General features: G+C 47.7%; 1 protein-coding gene across 19 annotated transcripts in view; it reads right to left on the bottom strand.

Annotated features, from left to right (window-relative positions):
• Positions 1-27,921, bottom strand: part of NRXN2 (neurexin 2) — a 955,311-nt gene that overhangs the window by 192,078 nt on the left and 735,312 nt on the right. For all 19 annotated transcript variants that reach the window (XM_075326071.1, XM_075326065.1, XM_075326063.1 and 16 more), the window contains one exon: positions 15,171-15,352. In XM_075326071.1, the coding sequence (XP_075182186.1) occupies positions 15,171-15,352 (182 nt within the window). The remainder of the gene's footprint in view (positions 1-15,170; positions 15,353-27,921) is intronic.

Below are 27,921 nucleotides of genomic sequence, written 5' to 3' on the forward strand. Positions count from 1 at the left end.
TGCTCTGTACTCGTAACTAGTGATGAGCGAGCACTACCATGCTCGGGTACTCAGTACTTGTAATTAGTGATTAGTGAGCACTACCATGCTCAGGTGTCTGTACTCATAACTAGTGATGAGCGGGCACTACCATGCTCAGGTGCTCAGTACTCGTAACTAGTGATGAGCGGGCACTACCATGCTCAGGTGCTCAGTACTTGTAACTAGTGATGAGCGGGCACTGCCATGCTCAGGTGCTCAGTACTCATAACTAGTGATGAGCAGGCACTACCATGCTCAGGTGCTCAGTACTTGTAACTAGTGATGAGCGGGCACTACCATGCTCGGGTGCTCAGTATTCGTAACTAGTGATGAGCAGGCATTACCATGCTCAGGTGCTCAGTACTTGTAACTAGTGATGAGTGAGCACTACCATGCTCGGGTGATCGGTACTCGTAACTAGTGATGAGTGAGCACTACCATGCTCAGGTGCTCATCACTAGTTACGAGTACTGAGCACCGGAGCATGGTAGTGCCCGCTCATCACTAGTTATGACTACCAAGCACATGTTAGTGCCCATTCATCACTAGTTAAGAGTACCGAGTACCCGAGCATGGTAGTGTTCGGTCATCAATAGTAAGTATGTATTCTTAAACCAACAGAAGGCCAAAAAAATAGAATTTCCAAAACAAGATATACATGCTGAAAAGAAAACTGAGATTTTTATAAATAGTCAATGTTTTATCAAAATTATAAAAAAACATATAAAAACATGAAGGGTGAGGCAGGATAAATACAATAAATGCGGCATAATAAATGTCTATGAATAAGCCAACAGGATGGCAATCATTTCTAAATAAGATCAGTTAAAATATTAAGTTAATTCTTAAATTCAGTGATTATCCAAGTAATCTATCTATAGCATAGAGAATAATAAATTGCCAAGTGTTTGTAGTCTGATCAAACCAGTGTATGTAAAAAATTAATAAATACATTCATATATACACAGCCACTGCTCCCACAGTAGTCCCTTGACGTACGTTTCGCTACAGCTTCTTCATGAGGGGCGTTTATGAAGATGCTGTAGCGAAACGTGCATCAGGGGGCTTCCATTCGCCATTTGAATGAGGCTTTATACATAAAATATATTTATTTCCTATTATAGGTAATACAATTTATATTAACAATACACAATAGTTTTCTATATTTGTTACTTTTTTGAGGAATATTATGTTATTTAATTATGGAAAAGGATCCATAGATATTTCTGTAAGACTTTGCTACCAGTAATACCAGTTAGCATGGGTGTCAACAAAATGACTCATTGATTTATTGGACTTAACCTTATTATACTGGTCTTGTCCTTGATATATTATGTGTTAGGAGTATTTAAAAGCTCGAGGTTCCTCAATGTCTACATTATAACCTAATTGTCACTTGACATATTACTTGCTGTTGTATTTCTAATAACAACACGGCTGCAGACAATGCATCAATCAAATCTGAAGTGTAGACATGTGGAACTTGCTCATCAGTTTACTTTTACGGCTTAATCAAAATAATTGACAGGCAATGCATTAAATCTGCCGGGGACTCATCGTTTTCATTTTAGTGAAAAAAATGATTTTTTGTTTTTGGAAGAAGATTAGTTGTTTCGTTTACAAATAGATAGAATGATTATGATTAGAGATGAGTGAACCCGAGGTTTGGTGTTAGTACCAAACACAGAGTTCGGATTCTTTACGTATGCAAACCACTTGAGTGAGCATCGCTGTGCTCGAGTATGGTCGGTGCTCAGCTCGTTGCAAGCACTGAAGGTAACAACAGCGTGATCGGATGTAGTATGCACCTAACAAAAAAAATAGATAAACTTTGTCCACTCGCCTCCGGAAGTGATCTGTTTATGGCTGGCTGCATGTGGGCGGAGACCCGAGCTGTCCAATTAGTGACTTCCAATTGGGTTCGGGTCAAGTCTGGGTCCCAAACCAAACTTTATCTAAATCCCAGCTGAACCCACTAAACCCGAATTTCTACAGGTATGCTCATCTCTGAATATGGTAACTTAAAAAATTGTCCAGTCTTCACATAGGAGAGGACCTTCTCTGATGACATACTAAAATGTTAGCGGCTCATAGAATGAGACAGTCAGCGATCAGAAAGGTAAGTGTAGATGAGTGAACCGGAGGTTTGGTTTTTGAACTGAACACCAGCTTAAAAAAATCAAGGCTCGGGTTTGGGGTTTAGATGCTTTATGTGCAGACTTTACTCGTGCTATCTTTGCTGTGCTCGGGTACACTTGGTGCTCAGCCGTGTGTGAGCCATTGCAGTGTTTGAACGGCGCATACTGGGGTGTTATGATCTGGAACCATGGAAGATCACAATGTATCATTGGCAAAAAGGTGACAAGAGCATTGGCAACTAATCTGGCCGCCATCCCCTTACTAACCACCAACACTAGAAGTAGCTGAGGAGTGAACTTACATCCTATGCACTGCGAACCCAGCCGGAGAAACTAGCTATCCTAAAGGAAGGAAGGATGAATAACTCTCTGCCTCAGAGTAGACCCCCAAATGTATAGCAAGCCCCCCACATTCAAAGACTTCGGTGATATAGGAAAATACAATACACAGATGGAGGATAGGATTAGCAAAGGTGAGGCCCCAATGACTAAATAGGAAAGGATAGGAAAGAGGCTGATGATGGCCAGAGAAATACCCTACAAAACCCCAAATACCTGATAGTACTAAAAGGTCCTCAGATCACATGATCTGTACTCCGTCCTATATCAGGCGCTCTTGTCAAACCAATGAACAGAAAAATTCAAGAAGAAATAAACACATGGACTTATAGGAGCAAAACTCCAAACATAGCTGCAGGGAGCTTCCCAGCTAAGCAACAAAAGAGGGAAGATTCCTGCATGCAAATAAACTGACAATAACCACAGTAAATCACAAACCCAGATAAGAACAAAAAGAACAAAATAACTAAGAAAGAATCAAGCACTTATCTGGGGTAGATGTGGTCAGAAGCAAGATTAAAAGGCTGGGTGAAGCACAGAACAAATGATAACCAGCCCAGACAGCCAGGAGACCAAGGCTTAAATAGGCAGAGAGTTAGCAATAGAAACGCCCATTGCTCAAGAACACCTGGTCTCTGTCAAAACCATTCCTGGCCACAAGAGGGAGCCTCACAGCAGCAACAGCATAACTGACATTCACAACACTGGGGGTAACATCAGCATGATTACATGTAGTGTGCAACCCAAATTTTTTTTTTAAAAAGCCCGCCCACCTTCCCCCGGAAGTGATCTGCTTATAGCTGGCTGTATGTGCGCAGATACTCAAACTGCCAATCAGTTACTTGCTGCGGGGTTTTTGTCAAGCTTGAGCCAGTGGAACCTCGGCTCGTTTGCTGCCGGAGAACTGAACCTCCATGGAACTGCTCATCTCTAAAGGTAAGGGTGTGGATGGCCACATTCAATGGTTTCAAGGAGCTCAAAATGGACAAATTTATTGGAACTGACAAATGTTTTTGGTCAACTGATGAGAGACAGGCATTATCTGGAGAGAAGTCAGGTGCTCCAAATTTTTGTCCAATTGTGTCTAGTCCATAGTAGATCTTTTTATAGATCTGTCCTTCATCTATAGAGTGTAGAGAAAAATCAAGGAATCTCTGGATACTCATAGGTAGAAGTACAGCCACTTCACTAAGGCCAAGCAATTCCTCATTTGAAGAAGACACCTGTTTTGAGATGAAACGTGTAGCCTTATTAAAATGAGTGTACTTTTACCTAAGAGCCATCATCTTGTCCAGCAGCACACAGGGCTTCGTTATTTTTTCTCTACTCTCTAGTGCACTAAATGCATAACTGGCACAAATGTGAGTCAGCCAGTCCTCTTTACAGACTTTTGGACTGTTATAAGCACGTTTCTTTAAGATGAACAGTCCTGCTTACTCTCACAGACACTTAATTTACTGAAAACTTATACACCACTGAGCACGGATCAATCTGGACTAAAATGTTTTGGCAGAATGATTATTCACCAAACGATTGATTGTCCAATGGTTGTTCAATCATGCTCTGCTTCTGTCTGACTTTTTTGGCCAACTTAACACTAAACCACATACTTATATATATTTGCTGAGCCAATCTGCCAAGATTCAAATTGGACAATTTTGGTCAAATTTGCTTGGGAAATTAGAGTCAATTGCTGTTGTAAAAGCCATTTATCATTCTTGGAGGAGGAGGAAGCATATTAAATGGATGGGCTGGAAAGGGTTAAAAAACAATTTTAAAAAAAAATTTACACTTGCCTAGGCCATCACCTATCCCTGCCACCACATTTCTCCATTGGTCATTTGTTGGCTTCTTAGGCTCGGAACCAGTCTCCTTTCCACTCTGTACTTCCGGAATTGGCTAGACCACTATGTACATTCGGACATCATGATGTCAGAAAGTGTGTTGCCCCATATAGTCATGTAGTACTGTAAATAGCAGAGCACCAAAATGTGAAAACAAGCCTGGTCGGCTTCAGAAGCACTGGTAACCAATGAAGAGCACTGGAGTGGAGCCTAGAGGAAGCCAATGGAGAACTGCGGGGAGCTGTGTTGGCAGGGACATGTGACGGGTTAGGTGAATGTGTTTCTTTAATTATTTTTTAAATCCCTTCACTGCCCATAGGAATCCAATAAAATGTTAGTCAAGTTGGCCACCATTTTGCTGGATTCACACAAATTGAATTCCCCGAATTTCCAATTTGCCAGATCGCACAAATTACAAATGAATTTGATTAGTTTCGAATCTATTAGCTCATCCTTAATTAACAGTTTTAATGAAGTTTGTTGTCTGCAAGAAGCCATTTCTAGTTGGGAAGAGACTGGCAATAATACTAACAGGAAGCTTTGCCTTTGTGATCTCCAATTTATGTCGACTATTGCAGAACGTTTAGAAACAAGTCATCTACGTACCGTATCTACATCTCCATACATACACGCATCTCATTTTATAAACTGTACCTGTAATACACACACACAAATATATATATATATAAATATAAATATATATATATATATATATATATATATGTGTCTTCTGATGTACTGCAGACCGGTATCTATCTTATATGCAGTACAATATGCTGTTACGGCTGAGATTTGATCCATATTCAGTTCTATGGATCAATTTGCATACAATGTTCTTCCAAGAATCCTTCTCTATATGTTAGATGTCACAGATAGCATACAGCTCATCTATCACAACTGATAAATCCCATGCAATCTAGGGCACACATGTTGAGGCTTTCACAGCTCAGGGAATGTGGTGAAATCTCAGTTTAAATTTCATGAAAATTGGAATATTATTAGGGAACGTGGACATCTGCTGCACATTACTGTAACAGGGCTGAGTATGAGATTTTAAGAACGCTCAAGCACATGCTGCTGAGAATATCTACAGAGCAGATACACTAGCAGTATGGATGTTAACATTGATTTAACCCTTTAAATGTAGCTTAACTGGCCCAGTTTTGTAAAGAAATCCACAATGGTATTTACCTTTGCGGATTTTGGTGGACTGCAGCGTGAATGTCCCATGCTTGCTTTTAGTATTTCCATGGAAAGATGCAATGCAGTAAACGCAACCTACATAAGACAGATCCATCTCAAAGTCTGTAGAAGACGAGACACTAGCAGATCACTTCATTTATCATCAAGATATCCCTAGAGAATGGTGCTTGAGTACAAATATCCTTAGTGTCCAAAGAGCTGACCAGACATAACCACAGCCACTCATCACAATGCAGACATTAACATATTCTCCTTCCATTTCCTTAACTCTCGGTCTGGACGTACAATCATATGGATCTTGAACTAGACTTATGTCTTCCCTCGAGTTCCCTTGACAACTAGTGTAAACGTTCAATGAAGATCAGCGTTTCTCTTGAAGAAAGAGACTCCACATTTTTCTAATGGTTTGAAGGTTGGTATGTCCAACACAATGTCAGAGTAAATGGTTGATATTTTGGAAACTAAATCTATTTTTAGACAAGGAGATTAAAGGGAACCTGTCACCAGATTTGGTGACTATAAGCTGCAGCCACCACAAGTGGGTTCTTTATATACAGCATTCTAACATGCTGTATATAAGAGCTCAGATCGCAGTGTAGAACGTAAGTTTCAATTTATAATACTTACCTAAAAGGTCGGTTCAGTGCAGAATGGTCAAATGAGTGTCTTCGTTCTCCGGCTGCGGCGCCTCCTCTTTCGGCCATCTTTGTCCTCTTTCTTCTGAAGCCTGGGTGCATGACTGGTCCTACGTCATGCACATGTGCCGGCATTGAGGTCCTGCGTAGGCGCACTACAATACTTTGATCTGCCCTGCTCAGGGCAGATCAAAGTGTACCTGCGCAGGACCTCAATGCCGGCCTGTGTGGATGACATAGTAAGCGTCATGCATCCATGCTTCAGAAGAAGAAGGACAAAGATGGCTGAAAGAGGAGGCGCCGCACCCGGAGAACGGAGACACACATCCGACCTGTCTGAACTGAACTGACCATTTAGGTGAGTATTATAAAATGTTTTTTTACGTTCTACACAGCGGCCTGGGCTCTTATATACAGCATGTTAGAATGCTGTATATAAGAGCTCACTGGTGGTGGCTGCAGCTTATAGTCACCAAATCTGGTGACAGGTTCCCTTTAATAAATTGCTTTTATATAAAGGGGTATTCCCTTCATATAATGTTATGGCATATGTCTTAATAAACATGATCATAAGGGACCAATATTTAGAACTCTCACCAATCCCTTGATCGAAAGTGAAAAGGCATTTCTTGCACCTTCCTCACACAGTAATGTCCTCTAAACTCACCAGTAAAGTCAACTGAAACATACAGGTAGTGGCTCGAAAATTAGTTGTCAAGGAAAAAAAATGTAACCCTCTTAACGACATGGGATGTACATGTACGTCATATGTTGGGTCTCGTTCTTTGATGAAAATGCAAAAAATGAACTTGCATCATTTCAACACAAGCCATAGGCTGGTCTTCATCTTCAAAAAGGCACCATCATGGCAGGCACGTCGCTCTTGAGCAGACCCCCAGCCATAATGGCAACCCATCAGCCCCCTGTAATTGCATTGAGGGGGGCGAGTGATGGGCACAGATTAAAACCCCGTAAAGGGATTAACAAAGTAAAGAGTAAAAAGTCTTAAAAGATAAAAAAATTAAAACATTTTATATATATATATATATATATATATATATATATATATACAGTATATATATATATATATATATATATATATATATATAATAGAAAATAACAGAATCAAACAGGGGTTCCCTTGCTGTTTTCCTACGCTGGTACTAACCTGAATTCAAACCATACTGGTAGCACCTTTACAATGTGAACAGGTGCGTATCTGGATGGTGTGTAAATATGAGAAAAAATTCCAGCCGCACACTGTGAAAAACCAAAATAAATTCTACCTTATAACATAAATGGAGGTACTTAGAATATTATAATGGCCATTGTAATACCAGCCCAGCGCCCCTTCACGGCAACCTCCTTTGCTGGGTCCTACACTACACTGCATCTTCTCTGGGTTTCAGGGAACCCCTGTTTCATTCTGTTTTTTTCTATTGTATAATGCATATAACAGGGAGTGGTGCTCTGTTTGCTGGATTTGCACCCCAGCTCCTGGCTGCTTCATTAGCCTCCTTTTTGTTCACCAGCTGATATTGTAGTATTTTTTTAAAACCCAGAAAAGATGCAGTGTATTGTGGGACCCAGCAAAGGCGGTTGCCGTGAAGGGGCGCTGGGCTGGTATTGCAATGGCCATTATAATATTCTAAATACCTCCATTTATGTTATAAGGTAGAATTTATTTTGTTCTTTCACAGTGTGTGGCTGGAACTTTTTCTCATATATATATATATCGTCCCCCGACGAAGCATTGTGACGAAACACGTGTTGGGACGTCGGTCCCCACGTGCCCTCCAGGATTCTCGGACGCTTTAACTGTTTGTGGTAAGCCTGTATGCCTTATTAATGATTGACTTACATGATACTGCTTGGGCACTTTTTACCCCTTTTTTTCTGGGAAAATTGGTATTGAGTGACAACAGTGCCTTAGTGGGTTTTTCCGTCCATTGTGCAGCTTTATATATAGGCCCTTTGAGTTATGACCTGATTTAAGGCCATAGGCCCAGGCCATGGGTTCTGGTACTAGCTGCCCAGTGGATGGTTTTGTCCCTACATAGGATTATCCTTATGGTTATCAGGTTGCCACATTAAGTGTTGTAATCATCTGGTTCAGCAGGTCCGACACAACTTTGATATAATTCCTGGGTCACGTGGGGGTCTCCCCTCTTCCTTCACCTACTCAATCTGGTTTTTCATGATTGTTCATCGTCCCCCGACGAAGCATTGTGACGAAACACGTGTTGGGACGTCGGTCCCCACGTGCCCTCCAGGATTCTCGGACGCTTTAACTGTTTGTGGTAAGCCTGTATGCCTTATTAATGATTGACTTACATGATACTGCTTGGGCACTTTTTACCCCTTTTTTTCTGGGAAAATTGGTATTGAGTGACAACAGTGCCTTAGTGGGTTTTTCCGTCCATTGTGCAGCTTTATATATAGGCCCTTTGAGTTATGACCTGATTTAAGGCCATAGGCCCAGGCCATGGGTTCTGGTACTAGCTGCCCAGTGGATGGTTTTGTCCCTACATAGGATTATCCTTATGGTTATCAGGTTGCCACATTAAGTGTTGTAATCATCTGGTTCAGCAGGTCCGACACAACTTTGATATAATTCCTGGGTCACGTGGGGGTCTCCCCTCTTCCTTCACCTACTCAATCTGGTTTTTCATGATTGTTAAATTATATGTATTGTAATACCCTGTGCACTATAAAATAAAATGTTTTATACATTTGTATCACGGTGTCTATGGGGTATTTCTATACTTTGGTAAATTTAAAGACTCTTGCGCCTTGTGTTTAATATATATATATATATATATATATTTATTCAAAATACTCCCCAACTTCAAAGATCTAACATAAATAGTACAAAAATAATATATTTGATCATTAGGTAGCTTTAGGTAATTTTTTTGGTCATTTATGAATGCCATACAAATAATACCCAAAAACCAATTGTGGAATGATGGCTTTTTTTTTTGTCCACTTGGAATTTTCTTCTTGTTTTTCAATGTATTGTATGGTAAAATGACTGGTACAGTTCAAATAACAACTCGTCCTGCAAAAAATAAGCCCACTTACAGCTTGGTGTACAGAGAAATAAAAAAGTTAAGCTTCTTGAAAGGGGAGGAAAAAAAATCACAAGAAACGCCATAATGGAACATCATCTGGTTGGGAAGAGGTTAAACATTGCATAATGATCGATTTATCCATTCAGCGGATTGTCTTTTATTCTGATTTTTGGGATCCCTGAAATCAAATCCCCAATGGTACCATCACTTAGAATTTTGGAAAAAACTCTTTAAAGGAGTAAAACCATTACTTGCAGTTATCCTAAAAGTAACTGGCCGCCCCCCTCGAATTTTATAATTAAATGTGCCAAATTAATTTTTTTCCTAAAATAATCCTATAGTTTTAAATCTAGCTTCTACAAAACATTGGGGAGGTTTAACCTATTCATTTTTGCAGAATTGACCACCGTGCTGCCGCCCGACCACCGTGTGGAGCTGCCGCCCGACCACCGTGCGGAGCTGCCGCCCGACCACCATGCGGAGCTGCCGCCCGACCACCGTGCGGAGCTGCCGCCCGACCACCGTGCGGAGCTGCCGCCCGACCACCGTGCAGAGCTGCCGCCCGACCACCGTGCGGAGCTGCCGCCCAATCTACACCCCACCTACTGTCTCCTTCCCAAAATCCTATAGAATGTAAGCCCGGAAGGACCGGGCCCTCTTCCCTCTGTACTAGTCTGTCTACTGTAACTTGTATATGTATTCTGTATGTAACCCACTTCTCATGTACAGCACCATGGAATCAATGGTGCTCTAGAAATAATTATTATTAATAATAATAATAATAATAATAATAATAATAATTGTATTACTTTTGGATGGCTTTGTTTCTTTTCTTGCTTTCTCCCCGTCATTTCTATTTTGCGGAGACTTCTTTATTATGAAATTACGAATTAAACTGACAATAGCGGAGGTTACAGAGTCCGCAGTCCTTTGGATGCTCTTCTGGAATATATATGGCTTTATGGATAAGGGTACTTTTGACTAGTCAGTCATTTCTGGGATTTTTTTTTTGAGTAACTTTCCATCATTTAGTAACCATGGTTCTTATATTCACAGAAAATTCAAAAACTTATTTTACCACTTGTTTGGAAATTTCTTCTGACTCAACAATGATAAGTAACACAATAATGTTGTCGCTATTTTTATCTGTGATGACTGTGTCCTTCTTAAAGTCACGAACCAAATGCTTCACAAAAAGAATATTATAGAGTAAGAGGTTTGGAAAAAAAGGATATTTGGGGGGTTCTAAATGTTTTTTTTTATTTTTACGATATTACAACACGTACAGGTCAGATTGTGGCAAGGTTTTTGTTTGCAGAGCAGCCTGTAAAACCTGCTATCCAAGCAGTGCGAAATGCTTGTGTTTGGACATTGGATTAAAGGGAACCTGTAACCAGATTTGGCCACTATGAGCTTCAGTATCCACCAGTGGGCTCTTATATACAGCATTCTAACATGCTGTATATAACAGCCCTTTCAGCTGTGAAGAACATATGTCCTCCTTCTTCTGAAGCCTGGGTGCATGACGCGTTCTACGTCATACAACCTCGCCGGCATTGAGGTCCTACGCAGGCGCACTACAATACTTTGATCTGCCCTGCTCAGGGCAGATCAAAGTGCGCCTACGCAGGACCTCAATGCCAGTGAGTGTGGATGAGTATTATAAAGTGATTTTTACGCTCTACACAGCGGCCTAAGCTCTTATATACAGTATGTTAGAATGCTGTATATAACAGCCCACTGGTGGTTGCCGCAGCTTATAGTCACCAAATCTGGTGATAGGTTCCCTTTATGCAGCTTTTGGTTGGCACTAGAGATGAGCGAACCCGAATAGTAAAGTTTGGTGTTCGTATCAAACACTGACTTTACAAAAATTGTGTTTGAGTTCAGAGTTCAGGTGCTTTACGTATGCTAACCACTAAATCAAACACTGGTGTGCTTGGGTATGTGTCACGCTTGACGCCGGGTGAGGAAACCGCGGCGAGCTGAAATGGACCCACTGGACCACAGGGAGACCCTGTGTGTACTTTAACATGGGGTAGAGGACTGGGACTGTAGCAGCTGAACCCCAGGATAGGGGCAGACACAAGAGCAGATGGAGCAGAGTCTCAAGTGCAAACAGGGAACATCAGGGTGTCTCTAGGTAGAAGGCATGGCTGGGCTGGACAGGCACAGTCTCGGGTGTGGCGGGGGCCACCGGGATAACTGAGGCTGGAGGCTTAGCCAGGCTGTGGAGGCACAGTCTTTGGTGTGGTGGGGACCACCGGGATAACTGAGGCTAGAGGTACGGCTGGGGAGGACATGCACAGTCTCTGGTGTGGCATGGGCCACCAGGGTAGATGAGGCTGGAGGCACAGTCGAGATGCACAGACAGGGACACTGGCACCGACAGGACAGGACCAATAGGCAGGGAACCAACAGGACTGAATGGATGGGAAACACAAGGGGACCTGATGACTAGCTAGCCTGAGTGCTGGACACTGACTAGCTAAAGTGTGTTGAACAGGCAACTCCCCTAGTGGGAGATGGTCTTAAATACCCAGTATCTCTCAGCGATTTGCTGAGAGGCACTTTCTGGGAGTGGCGCACTGGCTTTTTAAAAGAGGAGCAGTGGCTTGTGCGCACTCCCTAGGAGCGCTGACAGAGATCCTGTGACACGCGCACAGACTCCGATAGGGGGAAGGAAAATAAACCCAAGTGGAGGAGCAAGCAGGGATGCAGGGTAGCGAGGGAGCTGGCCATGGCGGTGAATCAGAGAGCGTCCCTGTAGGCCGGCAGAGACAGGGATGCAACATTACAGTATGCTTGATACTTGGCCCAGTGCAAGCCACTTCCAATGTCTGAATGGCTCTCATTGGCGGTAAAAACAACATTATTGGATTTAGTGTGTCTTAAAAAAACCAAAACAAAAAAACCCACCCTCCTTATCCCAGAAGTGATCTGTTAATGGCTGGCTATATGTGGGTGAAGAGCCGAACAGTCGAATCATTGACTTCCATTAGGGTTCAGGTCAAGTTTGGGTCTCAAACTGAACTATACTGAGGAGCAAAGAAGGGAAACCGGGCACGGCTGATCCCTCTGATCGATCGCTTCATAGATCAAAAAGACGCTTAGCAAATGGGTGCACATCCAGAAAAACAGTCCATATGTAAATATCCAGAGAGAAAAAAGAATGGCAGCACTCACCAGAGCTTCAGTTGCGGTTATTTTATTTCCAAGTGAAGGACAGGTACATGTGGAGGGGGAGGTGAGGTCTTGTCAAGACCTGTTGAAGCACAAAGTTGTGTGAAACGGCTCGCGTTCATCCTGGCACATAGCCTCTCCTCACCTCTCCCTTCTACATATACCTGTCCTTCAGTTGGAAATAAAATAACTGCAACCGAAGCTCTGGTGAGTGTTGCCATTCTTTCTTTTTCTCTCTGGATATTTATAAACTGAACTTCATCTAAAGTCCGGCTGAACCCAAACTTCAACGGGTCCACTCATCTCTAGTTGACACTATCCTAAAGTTTTGGGCTCTGAGTTACCGAGACACCATACAAAATATAATTTCTCATCGTCCAAGTAAATTACCAATCCTAGAACTCATGAGCTATATCTATTCTTATTTATCATATTAATCGGTAAAATTAAAAATTTGAGTTAGGTAAATCTGAAACACAAGGTACATCCATGAACTTAACAAATTTAACGCGGGCTGGTGTTCTTCCGCCAAAGGCAATGTAAACTTTTACATCCTCACAGATACTGACATCTTGGCACACACTCTCCGTTGCTTGCTTAAAGGCAAAACCGTACCTATTTTCTGTATTTTTAAGCACAGCAGGTTGCTCTCCGGCTGCCAGAAAATATACAAATTATTAAAATAATTTTTCATGGATAATACTGAAAGCTAATTTGGTACCTTGATGGGAAAATTCACGTTCGTTTTCATTTATTATGAAAATCATAAAATACATAGTTAAAATTCATTTGTACCATGATTCATTCCCATATCCCAACTGCTTATTACATATCACTGTATTCCGAGTTAATCAGGCAATTATTGCAAAATTTACATAAACACTTAGGGGGTGATTCATTAAGGGGTGAAGTAATGAGAGTGATTAAATTCTGTACTTGAACTATGCACAAGGCTCGATCTCTCCCACGATTTAGGGCACAAATGCTTGATTCTGGAATAGAGATAAACCTCCACATATAGATCCACTAAACTGCATGATAAATTGCTGTACAATGGGCCTTTTGAACTTCCGTAATGTAGGTACTTTTACCAACGCCCCGTCTACAGACTCATTTGTGATGATCATAACCGTAATCTCTCTATTACTGCTTGGCAGGCGTCAAGTTCTGCTTGGACATTGCCAGGCGTCTACTCGTAGATACTACCAAATAGTACAAGCAGAAGCAATTTTGCTGTGACTGTGATTGCATTTTTGTTAAAAGAAACTGTGTTGGAAAATATGCGTTGAATAAAATGCGGTAAAAAATAAAGGAGACGAAAATGCAAATAAGTGGAAACCTTCGAAATAACTTATTTAAGTGCTCCTCAGTCCGTTTCCTACGTACATGTTCTAGCCATGTTTTTCATGGATAGAATAAAGTAGAAGAGGTTCCTCTGCGCTGCCCGTGTAACCAAATGATGAGTCAGATTAAATTTAACAGGTTTATTAATCTTACGCGTTTTGAGGCAATCTGGCCTCTTCTTCAAAATAAAACCATCTTATGCATTTTGAGGTGATTTGACCTTTTCTTCAGGATAAAACCATCTTATACATTTCTAGGCGATCTGGTCTCTTCTTCAGAAAAAAAACATTTTACGCATTTCGAGGTGATCTGGCCTCTTCTTCAGGATAACACCATCTCATGCGTTTTAAGGCAATCTGGCCTCTTCTTCAGAATAAAACCATTGTACACGTTTCAAGGTGATCTGGCCTCTTCTTTGGGATAAAACCATCTTCTGTGTTTTGGGGCGATCTGGCCTCTTCAGGATAAAACCATCTTACGTGTTTCAAGGTGATCTAGCCTCTTCTTCAGGATAAAACCATCTTATGCATTTCGAGGCAATCTGGCCTCTTCTTCAGTGTAAAACCATCTTATGTGTTTCGAGGCAATCTGGCCTCTTCTTCACGATAAAAGGTTCTTACATGTTTTAAAGCGATCTGGCCTCTTCTTCAGGATAAAACTGTTTTATGCATTTCAAGGCAACCTGGCCTCTTCTTCACGATAAAACCATCTTACGTGTTTCGAGGCAATCTGGCCTCTTCTTCAGAATAAAACCATCTTACATTTTTCGAGGCACTCTGGCCTCTTCTTCAGGGTAAAAACATCTTATGCATTACTAGGTGATCTGGCCTCTTCTTCAGAATAAAACCATCTTACATTTTTTGAGGCACTCTGGCCTCTTCTTCAAGGTAGAAACATCTTACGCATTACTAGGTGATCTGGCTTCTTCTTCAGGATAAAAACCATCTTACGCGTTTCGAGGCGATCTAGCCTCTTCTTCAAAATAAAACAATCTTACATGTTTCGAGGATGAAACCAATCTCTGGGCTTTTCACAGATAGAAAACATACCAATTATTGTTTATGATTGAGTGGATTGATCCGCAGAGGATCGGATTACATGATAGTCTGTCTTACTGTAAAAAAAAAACAGCTTTAAACTGTCTTGGTCAAAGTGGTTGATGAGTTCTGGAGGTAGCAAGGAAGAATAGTGGCTCATAAATGGAGAAAAGCAAAAAGTTCATGGATAAGATATATGGCAAAAAGTTTTTTATATATGCTTGTACTCTTCATTTCGGCAAAATTTGTTTACACAACAGTGTGCATTTAAAACATTCAATACAATGAGTGTTAACAGTCAATATATAGTAAAATCAATAACAGTATAAAAAAAAGAGAAGTATTTTCTTACTATGTGAAGTTGTAAATAGTCTCCCAAACCAGAAGCACTGTCCACTCGAAGTAACACTGCGTCCTTCTGCTGCGTGGTGAAGCCAACTGCAAGTCGATCAGCTCTTGTACTTGGCCGATCATTTGGAGGCCAGGTGTATGTTATCAGTGCTCCCCCTTTTCCAAATATATATGTGGTACCAGCTAAAAGAGAAGAGGAGAGAAGATGAGGGTACGTCCATTAACGAGGAATCATTAATTATCAATGTGCTGGGAAAAGAATACAATGTGTAATATATTCATTAATGACTTCACAAGTCTACAAAATTCACCTATTGAGAGGTAATAACAAGAAACTTATGTACGGATAATGCACATAACCTTAAAGATGGGGATGATTACAATAAAGTGGTAACTGGGAGCAAAATAAAAGACCAGGAGATACATAAACTATAAAACAGAAAATGCTAAAAGAGATTTTGAACTGATAAATGCTCGGTAGGATTCAGGTGATCCAAAGCCAGTGGTTCAATGGTGATGGGTAAGCCATGAGCTCCAGTGTAGGCCACCAAAGGAGGACCATATGTGCTATTCGTACTACAATATCCATTTTTGGCTGTTATACAGGGCCAATTTGGATGGCAAAATACCAGTCTTACATCTTACTCTAAAGTATTGATCTGTAAATATTAGCAATTTCATTTTTGGTTTTCTTCAAGTTGATTGCAGTTCAAAAAGTACAAAAGGTTGGAGACCTCTGATTAGTAAACTCGTGGTCTAAGGCACTGAATTTGTATGTGTACACTAAAGGCCCCGTCACACACAACGAGATCACTAACGAGATCATTGATGAGTCACAGTTTCAGTGACTGCTGAGATTGTTATACAGGTCGCTACTGCGACCTGTATCGTTACTGAGTCGTTGGTAAGGTCTGACTGTGTGACATCACACCAGCGACCTCCCAGCGACTTACCAGCAATCCTTATCAGGTGGAATCGTTGTTGGGATTGCTGGTAAGTCGTTGTGTGTGAATGGGCCTTAGGGTGCCTTCACACTTTAGCGATGCAGCAGCGATCCCACCAGCGATCTGACCTGGTCAGGATCGCTGCTGCATCGCTACATGGTCGCTGGTGAGCTGTCAAACAGGCAGATCTCACCAGCGACCAGTGACCAGCCCCCAGCCAGCAGCGACGTGCAAGCAACGCTGCGCTTGCACGGAGCCGGCGTCTGGAAGCTGCGGACACTGGTAACTAAGGTAAACATCGGGTATGGTTACCCGATGTTTACATTAGTTACCAGCGCACACCGCTTAGCTTAGCGCTGGCTCCTTGCTCTCCTAGCTACAGTACACATCGGGTTAATTAACCCGATGTGTACAGCAGCTACATGTGCAGAGAGCCGGAGCCGGCAGCACAGGCAGCGTGAGAGCTGCGGAGGCTGGTAACTAAGGTAAATATCGGGTAACCACCTTGGTTACCCGATGTTTATCTTGGTTACAGCTTACCGCAGCTGCCAGATGCCGGCGCTCTCTCGCTGTCACACAAAGCGATCTGTGTGTCACAGTGGGAGAGCGCCTTTGAAGAAAACGAACCAGGGCTGTGTGTAACGAGCAGCGATCTCGCAGCAGGGGCCAGATCGCTGCTCAGTGTCACACACAGCGACATCGCTAATGAGGTCACTGCTGCGTCACAAAAAGCGTGACTCAGCAGCGATCTCGGCAGCGATCTCGCTGTGTGTGAAGCACCCCTTAAGACAAAAGGTATCCACATCACTTGATAAGGTTGGATAATGCCTTCTTAAAGATGTATGTAGAGATGAGTAATTCTACACATACAGTCCTGGATCAGCATCCAGTCCAGTCCTCTATGGCAGTCGGTCTTCTCTTCTGCATTTAGGACCCTCACCCTGGCATCCTATTGCTTTCCAAGTGACTAGACCTCATGCAACATCGTAATAATGGATGCTAATAAGTGACAGAGGTACCCAAGATGCCGAGGTAAGGATGTCATACGCAGATGAGAAGATTGCCTATCAAGGAGGACTGGACACTACACCAGGGCAGCATGACTCAAATTGTTTGTCTCTAGATGTTACCTTATAGGCATTTTCATATTGACCTATCATTGGGATGTGATATCAATTTGGTGGAGATGTGACACCCCTGAGGTTCGGCTAATTTGAAAGAACTGCAAAGATGAATACATCCTGTAGGGACTATATATGGTCCTCCAGCTTTTTCACATTCAAATGGATGACCCATGACCACAACCCAATGAATTGCTCCATCTTCCTGGCAGCAGATAGTTGGGTATGTCAGAAGTAAGACCTCACCACTGATCTGATAATGATGTACTATTATACGGATGGGTTTTTGCTAGAGTTGATGCAATTCTTTTTAGAAGACTCAGACCATTGGCTACAAGAGTGGTTTGTGGTCGCTGGACGATAGCACTGAGAACTACATCCTACCTGACAATACCCAAGTCTCTTCATTTGATTAGACGGCCTGGCGTCACATGTGTGTCATGTCACAAAGATGATGTGCTAGGACAGGTAATCAAAAAAAGAGCCACAGATACCAGGAGGTAGGAGGGCTTAGGGCTCCTGTCTTAAGGCCCTGTCACACACAGAGATAAATCTTTGGCAGATCTGTGGTTGCAGTGAAATCATGGACATATTGTTCCATTTGTACACAGCCACAAACCTGGCACTGATTGTCCACAATTTCACTGCAACCACAGATCTGCCGAAGATTTATCTCTGTGTGTGACAGGGCCTTTAGTGTTATCACGATTCTGATGTGCAGAAAATTCTGTAGCGTTCTGCTATGCTCTCTTGCAGAGTTGGTATATGTTGCCTATGGTGCAGAGCGTTTTGCAGAATGAATGCTCTGCTAGTTGTTTCACAAGCACTGGGCTTCATGCTGGTCCTGGGAGGTGCTCTCACAGATGCTTCTCGTTCCCGGTAATTGCTCTGCTTCCTTAGGGAGCATGTTAGCTCAGGACGCCGCCAGTTGTACTTCCTGTTTACAGTTGTGCTGTTGGCTCCCATGGTGCTCAGTGTTCAGATCTTGGTCTCTCGACTCCGGACTGCTGCTAGTGCTTACCCGTCTCTGCCTGTTTTCCCTTGTTTCTGTTGTGACTTCCCGGCTTCTGACCTCGGACTTCCTCCTGACCACGTCACTGCCTGCTCCCTGTATTTTATATGTACTCTCCTGGAACCCTGACCTTTGGCTTGCATCTTGACCTCATCTCTTTCTGCACCTGCCCCCAGTGTACTGTCGTGCACTCCTGGTTTATGATCTTGGCCTGTCTGACTACCTCTCTATTTACTGCATACAAAGAGTATCTAGCAACACCTTGTGACAGTCATCACAAGGGCGTTCATAGGGCTCCCACCTTAGGGCGTCTTAGGGCTCCCGTACAGTGACCACAGATTACTAATGTGGCTGCTTGACCAAGTCCTGCGGATCGATGCACACCAACTCTAATTATCACTATTAAAGCCTGGAAAATCCCTTTAAATGAGCCTTTACAGCTACAAAGGTGCATAAATAGGAATTTGACCATTCAATACTGCATATGTGGTTTTCCTTTCTTAAGTAAACTTATCATTCTTTCTTGCACTGCTTTCCTCCAAAGCCGGGAATCACATTGCCTTTTGTATAAACTTCACAGATGCATGCTGTTCCAGTCTGAATATTATACTATTACCCACTCAACCTAAATGCCTTCAAAAAGTGACACAGCGATACGGGGTTGCCTTTTATTCTTAATTTGTGATTTTTTTTTTTTACAATGGTTGATCTTAAACGTTGAATGACTGGAACAATTATAAGGAGCATTCATGAGTCATAACAGGAGAGTAACTATCACATTTCAAGATTTCCTATGTCGGCCTCTATAAAGTAAAACAAATTACAATAAGTCACAATTGGCCAATAATGAACAACAATACGAGGGTGATAATAGGACAAGTCACAGGTTGTGCTTTCTGCTGTTCCTGTTTATATAGAACAGCGGCCAACTCTGCTAGGGACAAGTGTCGCATACTCCTTTATACTACATCGCTTTACTGTAGTCCGTGAGGAATAGTGCTAGTGATATCTTCAATCAGAGACATCTCGAAGCCATGCAGGGTGTTTATCAAGAAGTACAAAGCCATCTTGCCTAGACAGGGTTCAATAGAGGCTGTTATATGACCCATGGTGGAAAAGACACGAATCAGGTTGCCCTTTGTTTTTCTACAGGGATCTTCACATTTGCAAAAAGAAGAAGAGACCTCATTAGCTCCAGGTTTAATTTTTTTGGAGAAAAAACAAGCTCCTTATTGTTCTGTTAAGAGGATGTGTCGCGGGCGGGGAGGAGGGGGTCAACACTGCGCTCACCCCTCTGCTCGGGTCCGGCTGCTGCTGCTCAGTGGTGGCTCGAGCGGTGGGCCGGATCCCGGGGGTCTCGAGCGGCGCTCCTCGCCCGTGAGTGAAAGGGGTGTTTGGGAGTGGGGATTGTTTATTGTCCGTGACGCCACCCACGGTTGTGGTGATTTGTTGACACCACCGCTGCTCTGTATGGGGATCCCGGGAGTGATGGTATGGAGCAGCCAGATGTTAGTCCTCCCCTCCGTGGGTAGAGGGGTTGGTTGTCCCGGGGCCCAGTGATGAGGTGGGAGATGCAGGGCTTGGTGGGCGCAGGGACGCGGGGGCAGCGCTGTGCCTTGCGGCACTGTGGTACTCACTCAGCCTGAGACGATGACACAGTTCTCGGTAAAACACACGGCTGGAAAGACGGTTCCCACGGACGGCTGCACTTGCTTTTCCCCAGTAGTTGACGGTGACGGTCCCTTTTCCTGCACCTAAGATGATGATGGTTGTGTCGCGGGCGGAGAGGAGGGTGTCAGCACACTACGCTCACCCCCTACTGCTCGGGTCCGGCTGCTGCTGCTCAGTAGTGGCTCGAGCGGTGGGCCGGATCCCGGGGGTTTCTCGAGCAGCACTCCTCGCCCGTGAGTGAAAAGGGGGTTTTGTTGGGTGTGGGGATAGTTTATTGTCCGTGACGCCACCCACGGTTGTGGTGATTTCACCACCGCTGCTCTATATGGGGATCCCGGGGATGGTGATGCGGAGCAGCCAGGTGTTGTGTTGCCCCTCCGTGGGTAGGGGTTGGTGATCCCAGGGCCCGGTGATGGCTTGGGAGGTGCAGGGCCTGGTGGGCGCAGGGACGCGGGGGCAGCGCTGTGCCTTGCGGCACTGTGGTACTCACTCAGCCTGAGACGTTGACACAGTTTTTACGGTAAACCAAACGGCTGGTAAGACGGTCCCACGGACGGCTGCACTTGCTCTCCCAGTAGGTGACGGTGATGTCCCTCTTCCTTGCACCTTTGTTTACTTGTTGCTTGCGATGGGTCCCCACCGGTAACCCGCTCCCCGGCTTCAAGCTGGACCGGGGGAGTTCTACTCTTTGCCCGCAGGCGCTGGCCCTGAGAAACTGGTGCCTTGGCGGTGGCGGTGCCTCTCCTGTAATGGTTGAGCTGTTGCCTTCAATCGGGACTTGGTTGTTGGGGGATCTACGTCCCCTTCACTGACGGATTTGGCAAATTCTGGCGACTCCTAGCCTTGCCGGGGTCCAAGAGGCCCCTGCCCTGGTGCTGACTGTCCTTCGGAACACTGCTCCAGACCGCCGGGCCACTACCCGTCCGCGGTCCTTCCAGGAACTTCCAAACAGTCCCACTCCAGACAGTCACCGCCGTTGCTGACCTTGCTGACCTGTCCTGCACACAGCTGGACTACTTCAGGCTTTCTCTCTGTCACCACTCTTGCTTTCCTCCTTTACCACTTTACTTCCTTCTCTCTCACTTAGTTGCTTTCTCAAGCCCTGCCTGGGCTAATCTCTGTTGTTTACTCCTTCATGTCCCTCACTGGACTGCCTGGTTTCCTCCCGCCTCCAGAGCTGTGTCCTCCTCGGTGGGCGGAGCCAACCGCCTGGCCCACCCCCTGGTGTGAACATCAGCCTCTGGAGGAAGGCAACAAGGATTTTTGGTTAGCTTTGGTGTTCCTAACTGGGATGTAGGGTGTGGTGGTGTGTGACCTGTGTCCCCTGGCTTGCCCAGGGCGACACATTCCCCCTTAGCAAAATGCAGACCGTCCGCGGGCTGCCGTCCAACACCGGTTTTATTTTTCTGCAAAAGATAACATGGTAAAATAATAACATATGTACATTGTTAATAACTCTTCCCTTAACGGGAGGCACATTTCTTTAACGTTGCATAACGGTTTACGGTTACGGTTTCCGCTCTCTCCCACCCAAGCAACCTGGCCCTGATGCTGCCCCTAAAGCCCAGGCAGCACCCCTTGACCCACAGTCCAGCACACGGTACCCGAGCGGGATCTGTCCTTCCCTCCAGAGGGTAGCCACCGGTTCCTTTGGTGGCTGGGCCCCAGCCTGCTCTGCTGAGGGCCCTCCCTCCAACCTGCCTCTCCGGAGGCGGCATTGCGGAAATGGTAACGGCAAACAACATATTTACAAGCCACTTAACGTTTGTGGTTGCCCTGCAAGTTCACGGGCTTGTCCATGGAAAGTCCTCCATGCAAAACTTTTAAACGGTCCCCACGGGGACAACGGTGCCGGCTCCGGCCGGTTCAATCACAAAGACAAATCAGGTAATGTACTCGGTATCATTTTCATCATTTTTCAAACTTTCCAACTTTTAAACAAACAAACAAAGTGGTGGTCCCAACGGGGACTGGACAACGGTGCTCCGCTGCCCTACTCCAGGCCTTCAGCTTCATCCGAGGGAGGGGGTGCCGAGCCCACTCTGCTCTCCTGGCTGCCCCGTAGTTTCACATCCAGGGCAAACCACCCCCTCTCTCCGCAGTGTCGGGTGTACCGAACAAGGTCTCCCGGCATTAGGTTGCGGCCAGGATGCTCCTCGGGCAAGTGGGCATTCACATCCCGCCGGGCTACAAACACTTCGGCCTCCAGGCCCGGCTCGTAGATGAACCCGTAGCCCCGGCGGACATCAAACCGCCTCACCTGCCCCTCGTACAGCGGTCCCCGGACACGGAACGTGGCCTGGCGGAGATTTTCTTTTTCTCGGATAGCTCGGGCCACCAGCTCGGCCTTCTTCCGTTCCCTCTCAGCGATCTCCAGGCCCAGCGGTACCGGCTCCCTATCCCAATACGGCGCTGCTGCCAGCGCCGGCGCACGGGTCGGGCCCCGCGGGACATTCTGGACGTTGCCCACTGTCAGGAATCTGGGCGGCATGTCCCGCGGTGTCTTGGCCTTGGGCGCTGCCTTGCAGCAACAACCCGGCGCTACCTCAGCCGAGGTGTGGGGGATGGGCATAGGGGCTTTCCGCTGTTGGGCCTTCGGTTCGGAGCGGGTCATCGGCTCCGGCTCGGGGAACTTCTCAAGAGATGCCTCCGGTTCAACCTTCGGAATCTTCCACGGCAACACCTCCGGTTTACTACGGGCTCCGGCTACAGGTTGGCCCGCCTGGGCGGGGACGTTGGGTACTGCTACCGGTTGCGGTGGTAGCAGGCCTAGTGGTGGGGTCACGGCCTCCGGGACGGGTGGCGAGGGAGGCGACGGGGGGAGAGGGCTTGGACCGGGCCCCACAGCCGCGATGACCGGCCCTTCAAGGGCATCGGGACGTGGGTCACTCACCCTCCCTTTCTCCGCCTCCTCCTCGCGTCTCCGCACGGTGGCTACAACGTCCGCCATGTCGGCCTCCCACTCCTCCATGAGGAGCTGCATCTTCACCTGCAGCCGTTGGTAGAGCTGCGCGGTCCGGATTTCCACCCACGCCGCGGTTCCAGGCGCGGGGGCTACGGTGTCGCGGGACGGCATCCACATGATGGCTTCTTCTTCCAGGAACGGTATATCTGCAGAGTCCTGGCGTCCCTGCTTTTATATCTGCAGCTACATGCGTCCAGCCGCCATCGCGTCCCCCTTAGCTCTTTCCGGCCCCTCCTTTCTCGGGGCGGGGTTTTGGCCTTCGCGCCTCTACTACTCGAGAAGACGCTCGAGCGGGAACTTTTCGCGCCAAAGATGGCGGCTTCTGAAATTTTCCTGCCGGATACCTCCGGCGGTAACAATGCGCACCTCTACCAGACGGCAGAGCGGTAAGATCCTGTTCGTGACGCCAAGTTGTCGCGGGCGGGGAGGAGGGTGTCAGCACACTACGCTCACCCCCTACTGCTCGGGTCCGGCTGCTGCTGCTCAGTGGTGGCTCGAGCGGTGGGCCGGATCCCGGGGGTTTCTCGAGCGGCACTCCTCGCCCGTGAGTGAAAAGGGGGTTTTGTTGGGTGTGGGGATAGTTTATTGTCCGTGACGCCACCCACGGTTGTGGTGATTTCACCACCGCTGCTCTATATGGGGATCCCGGGGATGGTGATGCGGAGCAGCCAGGTGTTGTGTTGCCCCTCCGTGGGTAGGGGTTGGTGATCCCGGGGCCCGGTGATGGCTTGGGAGGTGCAGGGCCTGGTGGGCGCAGGGACGCGGGGGCAGCGCTGTGCCTTGCGGCACTGTGGTACTCACTCAGCCTGAGACGTTGACACAGTTTTTACGGTAAACCAAACGGCTGGTAAGACGGTCCCACGGACGGCTGCACTTGCTCTCCCAGTAGGTGACGGTGATGTCCCTCTTCCTTGCATCTTTGTTTACTTGTTGCTTGCGATGGGTCCCCACCGGTAACCCGCTCCCCGGCTTCAAGCTGGACCGGGGGAGCTCTACTCTTTACCCGCAGGCGCTGGCCCTGAGAAACTGGTGCCTTGGCGGTGGCGGTGCCTCTCCTGTAATGGTTGAGCTGTTGCCTTCAATCGGGACTTGGTTGTTGGGGGATCTACGTCCCCTTCACTGACGGATTTGGCAAATTCTGGCGACTCCTAGCCTTGCCGGGGTCCGAGAGGCCCCTGCCCTGGTGCTGACTGTCCTTCGGAACACTGCTCCAGACCGCCGGGCCACTACCCGTCCGCGGTCCTTCCAGGAACTTCCAAACGGTCCCACTCCAGACAGTCACCACCGTTGCTGACCTTGCTGACCTGTCCTGCACACAGCTGGACTACTTCAGGCTTTCTCTCTGTCACCACTCTTGCTTTCCTCCTTTACCACTTTACTTCCTTCTCTCTCACTTAGTTGCTTTCTCAAGCCCTGCCTGGGCTAACCTCTGTTGTTTACTCCTTCATGTCCCTCACTGGACTGCCTGGTTTCCTCCCGCCTCCAGAGCTGTGTCCTCCTCGGTGGGCGGAGCCAACCGCCTGGCCCACCCCCTGGTGTGAACATCAGCCTCTGGAGGAAGGCAACAAGGATTTTTGGTTAGCTTTGGTGTTCCTAACTGGGATGTAGGGTGTGGTGGTGTGTGACCTGTGTCCCCTGGCTTGCCCAGGGCGACACAGTTGCGATGGGTTCCCACCGGTAACCCGCTCCCCGGCTTGGATATAGGCCGGAGGAGCCCTACTTTGCCCGCAGGCGCTGGCCCTGAGAAACTGGTGCCCTGGCGGTGGCGGTGTCTCTCCGTTACGGTTGGACTGTTGCCTTCAATCGGGACTTGGTTGTTGGGAGACAGTCGTCCCCTTCACTGACGGATTTGGCAAATTATGGCGATTCCTAGCCTTGCCGGGATCCGAAAAGCCCCTGCCATGGTGCTGACTGTTCCTTGTATACTGCTCCAGACCGCCGGGTCACCACCCGTCCGCGGTCCTTCCAGCAACCTCCGAGCAGTCCCCCTGCAGACTATCACCGCCATCTGCTGACCTTGCTGTCACTGTCCGGGGCACACACCCGGACCAACTTCAGGCTTTACAAACTGTCACTACTTCCACTTTCCTCCTTTACCACTTCACTTCCTTCTACTTAACTCCACTGTTTACTCCTTCACTTCCCTAGCTTATCTCCCTGGTTTTCCCGCCTCCAGAGCTGTGAACTCCTCGGTGGGCAGAGCCAACCGCCTGGCCCACCCCCTGGTGTGAACACCAGCCCCTGGAGGAAGGCAACAAGGATTTTTGGTTAGCCTTGATGTTCCTAACTGGGGTGTAGGGTGTGGTGGTGTTATGACCTGTGACCCCTGGCTTGCCCAGGGCGTCACATTCCCCCTTAGCAAAATGCAGACCGTCCGCGGGCTGCCCGTCCAACACCGGTTTTATTTTCTGAAAATATATAAATAGATAACACACACACAACTTATGACATCATCCCACATCGGGAGGTTCAGTCCTTAAACGTTGCAAACGGTTTACGGTTACGGTCTCCGCTCTCTCCCACCCAAGTAACCTGGCCCTGATGCTGCCCCTAAAACCCAGGCAGCACCCCTTGACCCAAGTCCAGCACAAGTTACCCGAGCGGGATCTGTCCTTCCCCTCCAGAGGGTAGCCACCGGTTCCTGTGGTGGCTGGGCCCCAGCCGGCTCTACTGCGGGCCCTCCCTCCAACCTGCCTCTCCGGAGGCGGCACTGCGGAAACGGTAACGGTAAAACAACTTATTTACATTCCACTAACGTTTGTGGTTGCCCTGCAAGTTCACGGGCTTGTCCATGGAAAGTTCTCCATGCAACTTTTTAAACGGTCCCCACGGGGAGAACGGTGCCGGCAACGGCCGGTTTTCTCAATCACGGTAAATCAGGTGAACTTTTCGGTAATCATCATTTTACTTATCATCTTTGCAAACAAAAACTCAGTGGTGGTCCCAACGGGGACTGGACAACGGTGCTCCGCTGCCATTACTCCTGGTAGTCGGCTTCGGCTTCATCTGAGGGAGGGGGTGCAGAACTCACACGGCTCTCCTGGCTGCCCCTCAGTTTTGCATCTAGGGCGAACCACCCCCTCTCTCCACAGTGTCGAGTATACTGTACGATGTCACCCGGCATCAGGTTACGGCCGGGATGCCCCTCAGGCAGGTGGGCATTCACATCCCGCCGGGCTACAAACACTTCGGCCTCCAGGCCCGGTTCATATATAAACCCATAGCCCCGGCGGACATCAAACCGCCTCACCTGCCCTTCCTACAGCGGGCCCCAAACACGGAACGTCGCCTGGCGGAGATTCTCCTTCTCTCGGATTGCCCGTGCCACCAATTCTGCTTTCCTCTTTTCCCTCTTACCGATCTCCGGGCCCAGCAGTACCGGCTCTCTGTCCCAATATGGCGCTGCTGCGAGCTCCGGCGCACGGGTCGGGCCCCGCGGGACATTCTGGACGCTGCCCACTGTCAGGGATCTGGGCGGCGGGTCCCGCGGTGTCTTGGCCTTGGGCGCTGCCTTGCAGCACAAACCCGGCGCCACCTCAGCCAAGGTGTGGGGGATGGGCACAGGGGCTTTCCGCGTCTGGGCCTTCGGCTCGGAACGGGTCACCAGCTCCGGCTCGGGGGACTTCTCGGGGGATGCCTCCGGTGCAGACTTCGGGGCCTTCAATGGCAACACCTCCGGTCGACTACGGGCTCCGGCTGCAGGTCGGCCCGCCTGGGCGGGGATGCTGGGTATTGCTACCGGTTGCGGTGGTAGCGGGCCTAGTGGCGGGGTCACAGCCTCCGAGACGGGTGGCGAGGGAGGCAGCGGGGGGGGAGAGGGCTTGGACCGGGTCCCGCAGCCGCGATGACCGGCCCTTCAAGGGCATCAGGGCGTGGGTCACTCACCCTCCCTCCGCTTCCTCCTCGCGTCTCCGCACGGCTGCTATAACGTCCGCCATGTCGGTCTCCCACTCCTCCATGAGGAGCTGCATCCTGACCTGCAGCCGTTGGTAGAGCTGCGCGGTCCGGATCTCCACCCACGCCGCGGTTCCAGGCGCGGGGGCTACGGTGTCGCGGGACGGCATCCACATGGTGACTTCTTCCAGGAACAGGGTGACTGCAGAGTCCTGGCGTCCCTGCTTTTATAGCTGCGCTCACATGCAGCCAGCCGCCATCGCGTCCCCCTTAGCTTCTTTCCGGCCCCTCCTCTATTGGGGCGGGGTTTTGGCCTTCGCGCCTTTGCTACTCGAGAAGACGCTCGAGCGGGAACTCTTCGCGCCAAAGATCGCGGCTTCTGAAATTTTTCGGCCGGACACCTCCGGCGGTAACAAGGCGCACCTCTACCTGACGGCAGAGCGGTAAGATCCTGTTCGTGACGCCAAGTTGTCGCGGGCGGGGAGGAGGGTGTCAACACTGCGCTCACCCCTCTGCTCGGGTCCGGCTGCTGCTGCTCAGTGGTGGCTCGAGCGGTGGGCCGGATCCCGGGGGTCTCAAGCGGCGCTCCTCGCCCGTGAGTGAAAGGGGTGTTTAGGAGTGGGGATTGTTTATTGTCCGTGACGCCACCCACGGTTGTGGTGATTTGTTGACACCACCGCTGCTCTGTATGGGGATCCCGGGAGTGATGGTATGGAGCAGCCAGATGTTAGTCCTCCCCTCCGTGGGTTTAGGGGTTGGTTGCCCGGGGGCCCAGTGATGAGGTGGGAGATGCAGGGCTTGGTGGGCGCAGGGACGCGGGGGCAGCGCTGTGCCTTGTGGCACTGTGGTACTCACTCAGCCTGAGACGATGACACAGTTCTCGGTAAAACACACGGCTGGAAACACGGTTCCCACGGACGGCTGCACTTGCTTTTCCCCAGTAGTTGACGGTGACGGTCCCTTTTCCTGCACCTAAGATGATGATGGTTGCGATGGGTTCCCACCGGTAACCTGCTCCCCAGCTTGGATATAGGCTGGAGGAGCCCTACTTTGCCCGCAGGCGCTGGCCCTGAGAAACTGGTGCCCTGGCGGTGGCGGTGTCTCTCCGTTACGGTTGGACTGTTGCCTTCAATCGGGACTTGGTT

This window comes from Anomaloglossus baeobatrachus, chromosome 10, assembly GCF_048569485.1.
Source record: "Anomaloglossus baeobatrachus isolate aAnoBae1 chromosome 10, aAnoBae1.hap1, whole genome shotgun sequence".
NCBI lineage: Eukaryota > Metazoa > Chordata > Amphibia > Anura > Aromobatidae > Anomaloglossus > Anomaloglossus baeobatrachus.